Genomic DNA, 14,212 nt, shown 5'->3' on the forward strand with positions numbered 1-14,212 from the left:
TAGAGATGATGATAACAGAGTTGATGATAACAGAGTTGATGATAACAGAGTTGATGATAACAGAGATGATGATAACAGAGTTGATGATAACAGAGATGATGATAACAGAGTTGATGATAACAGAGTTGATGATAACAGAGATGATGATAATAGAGATGATGATAACAGAGATGATGATAACAGAGATGATGATAACAGAGTTGATGATAACAGAGTTGATGATAACAGAGTTGATGATAACAGAGTTGATGATAACAGAGTTGATGATAACAGAGTTGATGATAATAGAGATGATGATAATAGGGATGATGATAACAGAGTTGATGATAACAGAGTTGATGATAACAGAGTTGATGATAACAGAGTTGATGATAATAGAGATGATGATAATAGAGATGATGATAATAGAGATGATGATAACAGAGTTGATGATAACAGAGATGATGATAATAGAGATGATGATAACAGAGATGATGATAACAGAGTTGATGATAACAGAGTTGATGATAATAGAGATGATGATAATAGAGATGATGATAATAGAGATGATGATAATAGAGATGATGATAATAGAGATGATGATAACAGAGTTGATGATAACAGAGTTGATGATAACAGAGTTGATGATAACAGAGTTGATGATAACAGAGTTGATGATAACAGAGTTGATGATAACAGAGTTGATGATAACAGAGATGATGATAATAGAGATGATGATAATAGAGATGATGATAATAGAGATGATGATAATAGAGATGATGATAACAGAGATGATGATAACAGAGTTGATGATAACAGAGTTGATGATAACAGAGTTGATGATAATAGAGATGATGATAACAGAGTTGATGATAACAGAGTTGATGATAACAGAGTTGATGATAATAGAGATGATGATAATAGAGATGATGATAATAGAGATGATGATAATAGAGATGATGATACCAGAGTTGATGATAACAGAGTTGATGATAACAGAGTTGATGATAACAGAGTTGATGATAATAGAGATGATGATAATAGAGATGATGATAATAGAGATGATGATAATAGAGATGATGATAATAGAGATGATGATACCAGAGTTGAAAGTAACAAATGACAATAAGAGAGTTGATGATAACATAGTTGACTATAACAGAGTTAACTAAGAGAGTTGACGGTAACAGAGTTTACAGTAACAAAAGTTAATGATAATAGAGATGACGATAAAAGAGTTGACGATAAGAGAGTTGATGATAATAGAGTTGACAGTAACAGAGCTGACGGTAAGAGAGTTGACGATAACAAAATTTACAATCTCCAACATTTAAGCTATCATTTGTCTAAAACACAATTTAATGTATTTTCATCATATTACTGTTTTTAAAAAATGTAATGAGAAATTACCTGACATATCACAGTAACAGTGTTGACATAATTAGTCTATTAATAGTGTATGTTATTTTTTTGTACAAATTAATGAGATAAGAATAACAACATTCCTCAATGCCTTCCAGAGTTTCCCACCACATATCACTTGGGGCAAGTCACATGCTTTTTTTTTATCAGTGCTTTACAGATTATTCTGCATTTTTATAAACGATGTAACAGAGTTAACCAGAATGTAGAGAAGCACAAATGTGTTTTTTATAACTGAAATTACAAATAATACAAAAAATAGATGCTTTATACAGTTGTTTATTTAACTTAGTAGAGTAAACACAAAAAAGATGAAAATAAGACTTAATTATTTGATTATAATTAAAGCTGAATGTATGATTCAGGAGGTGGAGACAGCCAAAAATAGGTATTGTGGAGTCTTTAAGTTAATACTTCCAACCCAAAATGTCCGTTCATATTACTTAATATACTTTGTATTTTTATTCAAAATAGATTAATCAAAGTTTTTGTCATTGAAAATTAATGTTTATCTTCGAGATTCCTTCAATTCTAGTATCACCCATATGTGAGCTGAATAAATCAGTCAAAATAGCCTATATATTTCATAACTATAATTAAAGTAATCCTGAACCCACATATATCAGAAAATATACACCTTGTAAAATAATGTCAAGTGATGATATTAAATGACATTTTAATGTTTAAAATATCTAATAATTCACTTAAGTCATATCCCTTCACCATACAGTATTTATAAACACTAATACACAGAACTGTATTCTGGCACTCTGATTACTGTTACTGAGAAAATGAGAGAGGGTGTATTTTCTGTCTTAACGAGCCTCGTCGTAAACATGTTCCTCAGCATTATTATTGGTGTTGTTTGGTGGAACAATAGTTGAGATGGAGCCGGAGCTTTTCGGGTCATCTGAAAAATGACCAGCAACCTCCTTGTGAATGTGAAAGTAATACAAGAAGAGGAAAAACCCTGAAAAAAAAAGACCAAAGAAAATGATTTCAAGTAATACAATAAGTAAACTTTAATGAAGAAGTAATATTTTAAGATTTTATTTCATGTAATTTGCTAAGAAATTGTACAAAAAATATTACAACTAAAGTTTATGATGCCTTTAATTATTTCTCTCTAATTATTATCAATGAAATTAAATGTAAAATTATATTTATAATATTGGATCATACTTTATTTTCAGAAAAAATTCTCACTAATAACCAACAAGTAATTGTGAACTCCTAATTTTCTGCTTATTAATAGTTATACAGGGATAGTTCGTGCAAAAAATAAAAATTCTGTTATTACTCATCCTTTATTTGTCCCAATCCAAAAACCTCAAGCTGGTTTGAAACAAGTAAAGGGTGGACTATCCCTGGGTATTGGGTGGGAAATGTAGAATAAGAATATGTGCGTTATAAGTACTAAAAAACAGCCAAATTTATAATAATAAACAGATAATAAGCCACTAGTTAATAGTGAGAATTGGTTCTTGTTATGAATGTTACCAGATATTTTTATAAACAATAACAAGCATGCATTAATTTAAACAATTAGTTAAAATCTGTGTGTGCAGAAGAAGCCCTCTGTTTCTCACCCTGAAAAGAGTTGAGTGCACAGAAGATGTAATATGAGGGAATGAGCATCGGTCCATAACTGAAGAAGGCAACAGCCCACGTCAGACCGAACAGAAGAAACAAACTCAACACCATCATCAGCTGCTTTCTGAACGTCTGTCTCTTGCCCTCAGTCGCTCTTATGTGTCTGGACTGGATAATCCTAGTGAGGATAGTGATGAAGATTCCTATTGTGAAGATGAAAACGAAGATGTAGTATCCAGTGTTCAGGATGTAGTGAATGAAAGGGTTTGTAATCCAGCACCTGCAATTACAAGAGCATGACTTTAAATGTAAAGGACACTCAGAATATATTTGATAATTCATGAATTTGTGACTTAAGAACAAACATACATTTGTGCAATTTTCCCAGATGATGCGGTTAGGGTCACTTTGTTATATCCTCCTACAGAAACAACAGCAATAACAGCTGGAGACGAAAACCCTGAAACACATGCAAAACAAAGATATTATCAGTAAAAAGTAAAACAAGCTGTCTAAAAGTAAAAAAATTCACACCTGAGGTGAATATGGTCTATGGTTGGCCTGTCTCTAGTACTGGGCAGAGGTGTAAATGAGCTTATGGCGGACAACTCTCCAGATCAGAAGGAAGCGATTAATATGCTGCTAAACAGAGGGAACAGCGACTTGAATCTCTTTTTCAGGGAAGAGCCCAGAGGAGAATCTGACTTGGCATTCAAAGGGAGATAACACAGTGGAGGACTAGCAACAAGGTGATCTCAAGACTCCAAGGGCCCATTCACATGGGGCATCAGCGTCAAAGCTTCCCATTCACTTTAAATGGGTGACGTCAAGCATTGCCGAACTGAATTGTGGGTCCGTCTGCGCTGAAGCCCCATGTGAATTGGGCATAATTAACTCTTTCTGTCTCTGCATTAGACTTGGGGTGGAAGCCAGAACACAAACTAACAGATGCACCCAAGTACTGGCAAAAGGAGCTCCAGAACCAGAATAAGAACTTGGGGCCCCGATCAGACACAATGTGGTTTGGTATCTTTAGAATACCAAAGACTCGCAAGAAATGTGAGATATTGAGGTCAGCAGCATTGAAGAATTGGTCTACAATGACCAGGATAGTGGTGTTGCTGTGGAGGGTAGAAAGGCTGTTAATGAAGTCCATCCAGTGGTAGGACCATGGTCAGTGGGGAGTAGACAAAGACACCCTTTAAAGGAGACCTTGGGTGTTGGGGGGTAGATGACAGTTGCAAACTGGGCAGGAATTAACCAATGACATAATATCCTCCTTAGCTGTGGGCCACCAGTGTCTTTGTACAATTCCAGAGTGCAGGAAATACCTGGATAGCAGGTAAGCCAGGAGGAATGTGCCCACTGACGTATTGAGGATGAACTGCCTTGGGAAGGCAAGGCAAGGCAAATGTTATTTATAGAGCACAATTTTACACAACCGTAGTTGATCCAAGTGCTTTACAATAAAATGAAACTAAAAATAAAAATAAAAACTGGTATTAAAAATATAAGGAAATACAGAAAGCTCAATCACCTTTTGATTTGCAGCGAGACCGAGGGAGAGACAAAGAAACCAGACACCAGGAACCAGAAACACCAGTTAGCCAGACTGCCATCTGAGGGGTGCAAGGATCTTAGACTAGGGAATGATAGATTTTTGGGTTCTTTCCTGGGAAGTGTTACCATATATTCAGGACATAGCATCTGGCTTAAGGTTCTTAGATCTGGGACAGTGAGATAAGCCAAACCAATCCAAGGAGAGTGTCCAGTGGGCTTGACATGGAGTAGACGTTTGGCCTGCTATATACTCCAAGTTTTTGTGGTCCATCAATACTTGAAGCGGATGCTTTATATCCTCCAGCTAGTACCTCCATTCCTCCAATGCTAGTTCAACAGCCAGCAGCTTCCAGTCTCCAGTGTGATAATTGTATTCACAAGAACTGAGACTATGGGAAAGAAATACACACAGATGTTATCTTTCCCCCTTGGGGACAATACAGCCCCCACTCCCACATCAGTCAGTGAGTGAAGTTAGCCTTGGCAAGTATGGCTTTTCCCATACTCAAACTTGTTCCTCTGCCTCAGCTGGGTATTGAATATGGATAAAGTGTGGTGAATTCACTCTCTCTTCTTTATTTCTTTTGGGGACTGGGAATTAAACCTGCAACCTTTTGATTACAACTTTGTTACTGCCCTTACTGCATTGCGCAGGTCGAGTTTGGAAAAGATGGTCGCTTACTGGAGTTTACTTGAAGGCAGTGGCCATGAATGGGAGAGGGTAACATTTTTGGACTCTGATATTATCAAGAGCCTGGTAATCTATGCAGGGCTGCAAGCCTCCATCCTTCCTCACAAAGAAAAACCCAGCACCCCTGCAAGACATGTAAAAAGTGAATGATATCTGCGTTTAGGTGCTCTTTGATTTATGTTTGCGTGGTCCTTTACTCAGGAGGTGACAATGAAAACACACCGCTCTGATGGGGACACGGGCTGGGCAGTAGCTCTATGGCACAATCATAAAGACTATGTGGGAGACTATCAAATGCATCAAATTTAAAAATGAAGGGTAATTCTTCATCAGGGATAGCGAGAATGGGAACAGAGGTAAATCTGCATTTTGAGTTCCCAAAAAGCAGTCTCAGCCCTTGGATTCCAGGTAAATCTGGCTGAACCCCCTTTAGTAAGAGCTTTTAGAGGAGCCACCACTGAGCTGAAGTTCCAAACAAATTTACTCTATAAATTGAACGAATTCCTCCGTGGAGTAAAACTCACACATTCATTTGTTAAATTTAGGCTTAGTCCCTTTATCATCAGGGAACACAACAGCATAATGTACCACCAACTTATCTAACATAAGTTTTACACTGCGGATGCCCTTCCAGCTGTAACCCAGTACTGGAAAACTCACACTTCTCAAGTTTAGCAAATAGATGATTCTCCAGTAGATGGCCATGCACCTTACTTACATGGTCAGCATCTCCCAAAAAACATAATTTATGAGGGCTTGAATATCTGCAGGACAGCTGGTGAGGTTGAAAGGCATAACCATATACTCGCAGTGCCCTTTAGGCGTATTGAATGTCTTCTTCCACTCATCCCCTTGCTTTATCTACTGCAAGTGGTCTGCGTTGTGCATGTCATGGTTAAAAAATGGCAGCAGAGTAACTCAAAGGGAGGTCCCATGAGAGAGAAAGGGTGTATGGCCATATGTGACAAATGTGCTATATGGACACATTACATTACATTTCATTACATATGGCCTATGTGGCATTAAAATCAAAGCCCTCTTTTTGCTGAAGACTAACTGAAATAACTGTGGTACTGGGTGGAACACGAGAACGGTCAATAGGTTCTTGAGACCTGAAATTAATATTACTAGGTGAGTTTAAGCAGACCTTTTGACACAGAGACCCCAGTGGAAAGGTTCGAAATAAGGCCAGTCAATGTGGGGGTTATGAAAAGTAAGCCAGAAGTAGCCAAAGATCAGAGGAAGGTCTGGGGACTCAATTAAATAAAAAATACATCTTTTCTATGTGGTAGAAGACAGAGACATGCAATGGAACAGTAAGATGGATAACAGGGGCTCAGTCTCCCATACAACACCATCACATCCTGTGAGTTATCCAACAGGTTTGCATTCCTGTTAAGGCGAGTAGCAAATACCATGTCCACTACTCCAGAATCAACAAGAGCTTGGAGTGAATGTTCATCAGATCCCAATGTCAAGTTGAGTCATTCCTAAGACAGCCCTCTTCTTACTGCCTGGTACAGGGAGCTTTGCTTTAACTCGGGATCCTCGGATCGAAAGTGACCAGACCCTCCACAATAGAGACAGAGATGACTCCTTATATGACAGGTGCCTTTCTGAAAAGATAGTCGGGTATGACCCACCTGCATAGGCTCTGGGGGATCTGGTAGTAAGGAATTAGCTGATTCAGCAGCACATGGAGTACAACAGAGGTTGGGAAAATGTCAAAGAACATACCTGGTGGTAAGCCTTCTCTCTAACACTGTTGTCTAGTAGGATAGCTTGGTTAATCAGGGACTCAACAGTGTTAACTGGAGCTCAGGAAGCCAGCTCAATATTGACAGACTCATCCTTGACAGACCATTCTAAAAGACAAATGATGAGTGCTTCGTCATTCCAGCTTGTTCCTGCAATAATTGTCCGGACTTGGATGGCATAGTTCACTGCAATCCTACCTCCTTGATATAAGGTGAGTAGTTGTTTGGAAATCTCTATTCCTGAAAGAGGATGGTTAACCTCACCAGTTATTCCACAAAAAAAGAAATAACTGGTGAGGTCAAGCTGAGATTGAGGGACATGAATAAATGGTTTAGGGGTTGACAATTCCATTGTCCATTGGGGTTGGGGCCGGACCATGACAGAGACTGTCAGAAAGTTGTTGCATGGAAGTCATGTGGTCTGAGAGTGAGAGTGCTTCTCCATAAGTGATTCTTGCTGAATTTCTTGCCTCATGGCTCTTCACTGTAGATTTGTGTTGAGCAATAATAGTGACCAATTGTTGGGCAGTGGCCTCAGTTGGGTTCATAATGACTTGGTTTTCTGTAAAAAACCTGGGGTGCAAACACAGGTCGCTGGTGTAATAGAAAAATGTTCTACCATTCACCCATGGAACAGGTGATGAACCCAATCTACCAAGGCTCAAGGTCTAAGTTCAAAAAAGGTCTTTATTTAGGAAGTACAACAGAGTCATATAAAATAGTTAGAAGGCAAAAATAGGAAGTCTTCAGGACTGACTAGAGCAAAAGCAGATAAACAACGTTCTCCTTAGAGCAAAAAAGTCCAAAATACAAACAAACTAAAACAAAGAGAGGCGATAACTAGGATTTTTGGGAAGGTGCCTTATGGCAAGGACAAGAGCAGGTCAAACTCAAAAACCAAGCAATAAGCGAAGATGGTAGATTAAATAGGGTAGTCTTATGAGACACAGCTTAAACACAAAGAGTAACACTGGGGGGAAATAGCGACATCATTTGGAGAAAAATTAAAAAAACACAAACAATATCTCAGGATATGACAGAACTGTTGTTATACATCAGGTATTTGCTCCATCACTCACCCCAGCCCAACACGGTGATCTTCCTCATGTAGTTTGCGATAGAGACGTTCTGTCGGATGAGCCATAAGTACATATGAAGAGCTTGAATGAAGAACCAGGTGAATGTGGTCAGCATAGAGTAATGCATCAGCAGAGCTATGAAGACACAAGCATTCTTGTCTCCTGAGTTTGCCACGCTCTCGTTTGACAGAAAAGACACATTCAGGAGAAACAGAGCACCGAACATGTTGATCAGGATCTTCGTGGCCTGATTAGATTTGGCTTTCCTGTTGAAAGAGAAAAAACAACCTGCGTTTGTAACTTTATCTGTCGCAATAAACAGTTTATTATTTATGTTATGCTTTAATAGACTCTACCGCAGCAGAAAATGGATGAACAGAGCGATGGCCAGAAAAAACACAGAGATCCCGCAGCCAATAGAAGAGATGAGGGTCAGTGACTCCAGATACGGCGCTACAGCATTTGCATCTGTGACCGGAGACTGAGAAAACAGAGAAAAACAGATTGAATCAGATCAGCTGGATGATCTTTTTAAAATCATTTGTTTCCTTTAAGCAAGAGATCCATTTTAAAAGCACATTTGATTGTTTTTTATGGTCATCTTTTGTAAGTTTACATATCAACATTATGTAAAGAATAATGAATGACCAGTCATTATATGTATTGTATTCCATCCCTGGGAAACATCCATTCACACTCATTCACACTCATACACTATGGACAATTTAGTCTACCCTATTCACCTGTACCACATATCTTTGGACTTGTGGGGGAAACCGAAGCACCCGGAGGAAACCCACGCGAACACGTGGAGAACATGCAAACTCCACACAGAAACGCCAAATGACCCAGTCGAGGCTAGAACCAGTAACCTACTTGCTGTGAGGCAAACGTGCTACCCACTGTGCCACTATGCAGCCCCAGTCATTATATTATCAGAGAATAATGCACATCTGAGGTAGTGATATGAAGTGGAGTAACCGCTATATCTCGGGTGTGCATTATTTTCTAATTATTTACCAGCCCGGAGTGCATCATTCCACTTATCTCATCTCCACTGCTGCTCCACTGTCCAGATGTTGTATTTCAGGCTTTTGTCAGGTGTTGTCCTCCTCGAACATCTCCTGTGTGTAACACTAGTTTTTTCCACATCTCCTCTAAAGCCTTCTGTTGTGTTCTGATGTGATATTTGCAGTTTTAGCTGTGCATTTACTCTAATCATTCAGTGTAGTGATATGGAGCTGTAATGCGCTTAATACCTGCCGGAACTACTTTAGCTGTGTGTTTATCTGACAATAACCGAACTTAGAAAGCTCATCAACCAATCAGAATTGAGTACTCAACAGCCCTGCAGTGTAAGAAAGTTTAATCTCTTCTCACCATCAGCACTGCGAAGAACGTCAGATGTGAACATGAACACTTTATGCTGCTACTGTTGATCATTTCTGTCTCACAGCCAGATGTTGTCCACTCAATATTTCCTTCAAAGAAGAGAGAGCCACAGACAATGCTGAATACATTTAATTAGCTTGGTCAATAGACCCTTTTCACAAGGTTGTGATGATGTGTTTCAACAGACATCTGCATCTTAAATCCTGGAAAGTTTTATATTTAGACATTATATAATGTATATAAATATGTATTGATACAAAAGTATGTACGTTTTTAAAGTTACATGTTGTATCAGGGGTTTTGCATGTTCGGGCATGGGCACTGACGATTTAATGATGTCTGGCGATCAAATTAAAAAAGGCAAGATTATGCAAGGTGTTTGTAATGCAGCATCTGTGCGAGCAGGACAGTAAATTTGACGTTGTTTCCTCTTCTAGCTGCCTTTATCAGTCTCACACTATTTTTTTTTCTTGAAAGTTATGAAAACACTGATGTTGAGTTTATTTTTGGATAATCGAGCAAATTGTAATGCAAAAAAATGTTGTACTCTCCCATTCACTGCGCTAAAAGTTTACCAATAAATAACACTTCTGCTGCTGTCAAACCCAGTAATGTGAAAAGAGGCTATGGAAACATATCAATACAGCCATAAACAAATTTACCTTTGCCATTCCAAGAAGTGCAGGACGGACCACCAACCTGTAAGAACATGTTTGAGTATCATTTAGCTTCAGTGTCTGGTTATTTTATATATCTTATATAAAGAGAGAGTTCTGCAACAAAACATTAATTACCAGATCCTTATGAGTAAAGGTTATTTCAATATTGTTGGTGAGGTTGGCGATATTGGCTCCCATTGTTATTCCATAAACCTCATTGTTTAAAATGGTGTGATTTTTAGTTTGATTCTAAATGAGAAACCAAACAAGAATAGAGTCATCATTTATAGAGGAATTAGGAAACATTTGTCCAAAGAAATAGAGTTTTTGAAGATCCTCATAACAAGAGATGAGATTTAAAGAGAAACGCAGAGCGGGTTACTTTATTCCTCATGTTGGTGAAACGCAGAAGAACTCCTACAAATGCACTTCCATTGTTTTTCCAATCGGGAATTTATTAAAGGCTTCACTGGGAAACATTGCAGTCCACACACACCCTGTATTCCTGTCATTTTGACCCATAATAACCTGAAAAGGAGAGCCATGATTGATTCATTGCACAACCTGTACGACACACCTCAAACTTTACAGTAGCTTTACCATGGTGTTGTTTGAACAGTAGCATATGGTGATGTCTTTGGTCTCTGTGTTTGTGTCTTGTATTTGCAAAAGACCAGTAACATTTCCCATGACAATCAGCGCATTGCTTTCATTATTGTTTTCCATATTATCCATCAAATCGGACTCCAGAAAGTCCAATGAGTCTCTGTGGAATAGATTGAATCATTTGGTTATCTGTATTTGAGTTTCTGGCTTGAAATCTACTTATAACCTCACACTTACACTGCTTTTGAAGGAATAACTTCTCCATCCTCATCTTCTAGATCCTGTATGTGTATATTGTATGCCGTCTCATATGGAGCATCACTGTCAGATGGTATTTCCTCAAAATAAACACTGCTCTTATTGCATTTGACACAGTTCCAGTTTTGGTTGTTACAGTTTTTGTTTTTCCCCTCTCTGAACCGGTTTTGGTTGCTACAGTTTTGTTTCTCCCTATACACAATGAATGAACTGGTTTCTTCCACACAGAGAAATAAAGGATAGATTTGACTTAATTGTGCAATAATGTATTTAATATTAAACAATTAAAATGATTGTCAGTTGTTTCTTAGTAAAATATCTAGATAAATCACAGTTGATCCTAATTAAAAAAGATAGCAGTTCGTTATAATTATTCAGATGTATATTTACATTTTAAGTCAACCTGAAACAGCTGCTGAAAAAGAAATGTAAAAACACACAGACTTACGTTTGCAGAGATCAGTGCTGTATGGAGCATTTTTTGCATTTCTTTTTAACATCATCAAGAGAGATTTCCAAATCTCAATAAACAATAAAACACAACCCACATAACCATCAAGCCAAGCATTATATAATTCTATCTATCTATCTATTTATCTTTGTTTATTTATTTATTTATCTATTAATCTATTTATTTATTTATTTATTTATTTATTTATTTATTTATTTATTTATTTATTTATTTATTTATTTGTTTATCTATTTATCTATTTGTTTATTTATCTATTATTTACTTATTTATTTACTTATTTATTTATTTATTTAGTTATCTGTTTATTTATTTATTTATTTATTTATCTATTTATTTATTTATTTATTTATTTATTTATTTATTTGTTTATCTATTTATCTATTATTTACTTATTTATTTATTTATTTATTTATTTATTTGTTTATCTATTTATCTATTTGTTTATTTATCTATTATTTACTTATTTATTTACTTATTTGTTTATTTATTTTATTTATCTATTTATTTATTTATTTATTTATCTATTTATTTATCTATTTGTTTATTTATTTATCTATTTTATTTATTATCTATCTATTTGTGTATTTATTTATCTATCTATTTATTTATCTATTTTTGCAGAGAAATACTGCTATGCCTCTAAAATATTACAGAGATTATTCTTTGATAGCCCTGATAATTGTTATGATTACCAGCGACTCTCTAACCACCAGAGGTCGCTGGTAAGCACTCACCTTCACAATAACCTATGGACTACAATCCGCCATTCATGGACTACATTTTCATACATGCACTTCCGTTCACAAACACACATGCTTCCTCATTTTGACTGATTACACTTGCACCAGCTGAGGATTGTCAAAGACTGATTACACACACTATTTAAACAGCACACACACTCACTTCCTTTGCCAAGTCTTGTTAGCTGTAAAGTGACATTACAACGCGTTTCCCTTAGTCTTGTTCCTCCGTGTTTTGATCTTTGCCTGGTTTCCCTTTCTCCTTGTCTGCCGCTTGTCTACCGACCTCTCACCTGTGTTTGACTACGATTCTGGACTGCCTTTATACATCTGTTTGCACCTGTGTTGCCTCCCTGACTTTGAATAAACCTGCACGTAGATCCAAAACTTCAGTTGTCTCTGTCACTCCCCGTGTTACAATAATATAATTTCCCTGATAATATTTCATAAATCATACCATGCTCATTTATTACTATTAAAGGTCCAAAACAAAAGCTCTGGATAATGTTGTATTTACCTGCAGTCCGTTTACATTTATTAATTTAGCAGATGCTTTATTCATTCATTTATTTTCTTTTCGGCTTAGTCCCTTTATTAATCTGGGGTCGCAACAGCAGAATGAACCGCCAACTTATCCAGCACATTTTTACGCAGCGGATGCCATTCCAGCTGCAACCCATCACTGGGAAACACCCATACACACACTCATTCACACTCATAGGCTACGGACAATTTAGCCTACCAAATTCACCTGTACTGTATGTCTTTGGTCTGTGGGGGGAACCAGAGCACCCAGAGGGAGAACATGCGAACGAATTATCATGATAAGATAATCATATAATAATGATTATCATGACCTATGCTGCAACAAGGTTTACTTTAACAGGCATAACTAAAAATATTAGTATACTGCTTCATTTCATTTGCATTTTCAAAGAAGACAAATGTTTCAACCAAAATTAAATTTCAAAGGAAATATAAAGTACAATAGGAGACACTTTACAATAAAGTTTTGGTAGTAAACACCAGTTAATGAATTCATATCAATATCAAAATCAACCGATTTATCTGTTACAGTGTTAGTATAGCTTAAAAAAATAATCATTTTATTTGTTATTAATGCCATTTAATAAAATGATGACTTGTAATCACAACTATATTTTACTATGTTATTATGCATTAGCTAAGAACTTAACATAACCTAATTTAATAAAGGCTTTTCTAGTTTAAATGGTGATTTTAGTTAAATTACCTTATGTTAAGTATTACATTTTAAATGTTACTAAACCTTTTAAATTCAGAACCCAAAGCAAAAGCTGGCATCTATTAGGCCCCGTTTACACTGCCAGTTAAATGTGACCCAGTTCTGATTTTTTGCTCATATGTGACAGATCGGATCTTATCTAAATGTATTCAGCATTGCCTGTGGCTCTCTCTTCTTTGAAGGGAATCTTAAGTAGACGACATCTGGCTGTGAGACAGAAATGATCAACAGTAGCAGCATAAAGTGTTCGTGTTCACATCTGACGTTCTTCGCAGTGCTGATGGCATAAACATGAAAAAATGCATGCATTCAGATATATTCAGAGATCGGTTTCAGGTCTCCTTTATATGTGGAAATAAATCAGGTATAAATCAGATATGTGACAATACGACTATCATGTAAACAGGCAGATCGGATTTATTGAGGCGTTCCGTTTTGTACGTCATTAAACTTGTGACATTGTGGTACTTCTCCGGCGGTTTAATGACGTAGAAGGAAGAGCGTGTGTGGAGACGCAGACACAGTAAACAACAACAGCAGAGGAAACATGAAGGAGGAAAGTGGTCAGTCGCCACAATTTGCTCCAACACAATCTCACGGCGATTCGTAACTTTTTGATTTAGTGGCTAATTTGTACGAATTCGTACGATCTAATTCGTACAATTTAGTACGATTTGCTCATCCCCCAATGACGGTTGGGTTTAGGGGTGGGGTTAGGTGCCACGCCTCCTTTTTAAAAT

The 14,212-nt window shown here is 36.9% G+C and overlaps 1 protein-coding gene and 1 long non-coding RNA gene across 2 annotated transcripts; both read right to left on the bottom strand.

Annotated features, from left to right (window-relative positions):
• Positions 1-1,097: 1,097 nt before the first annotated feature.
• LOC130245097 (adhesion G-protein coupled receptor G2-like) lies at positions 1,098-10,371 on the bottom strand. Its single transcript, XM_056477745.1, has 8 exons — positions 10,268-10,371; positions 10,136-10,172; positions 9,462-9,562; positions 8,438-8,562; positions 8,082-8,347; positions 3,364-3,454; positions 2,991-3,274; positions 1,098-2,371 (listed from the first exon to the last, which is right to left on the bottom strand). The coding sequence occupies exons 1-8, from the start codon at positions 10,328-10,330 to the stop codon at positions 2,217-2,219; spliced, it is 1,122 nt and encodes a 373-aa protein (XP_056333720.1). The 5' UTR covers positions 10,331-10,371; the 3' UTR covers positions 1,098-2,216.
• Positions 10,372-10,581: 210 nt separating this feature from the next.
• LOC130244087 (uncharacterized) lies at positions 10,582-11,300 on the bottom strand. The gene is made up of 3 exons (XR_008839201.1): positions 10,976-11,300; positions 10,733-10,898; positions 10,582-10,660 (listed from the first exon to the last, which is right to left on the bottom strand). It is a non-coding gene; the product is annotated as an uncharacterized LOC130244087 (long non-coding RNA).
• Positions 11,301-14,212: the final 2,912 nt, after the last annotated feature.

The sequence above is a fragment of the Danio aesculapii genome, chromosome 17, assembly GCF_903798145.1.
Source record: "Danio aesculapii chromosome 17, fDanAes4.1, whole genome shotgun sequence".
In the NCBI taxonomy this organism is placed as follows: domain Eukaryota; kingdom Metazoa; phylum Chordata; class Actinopteri; order Cypriniformes; family Danionidae; genus Danio; species Danio aesculapii.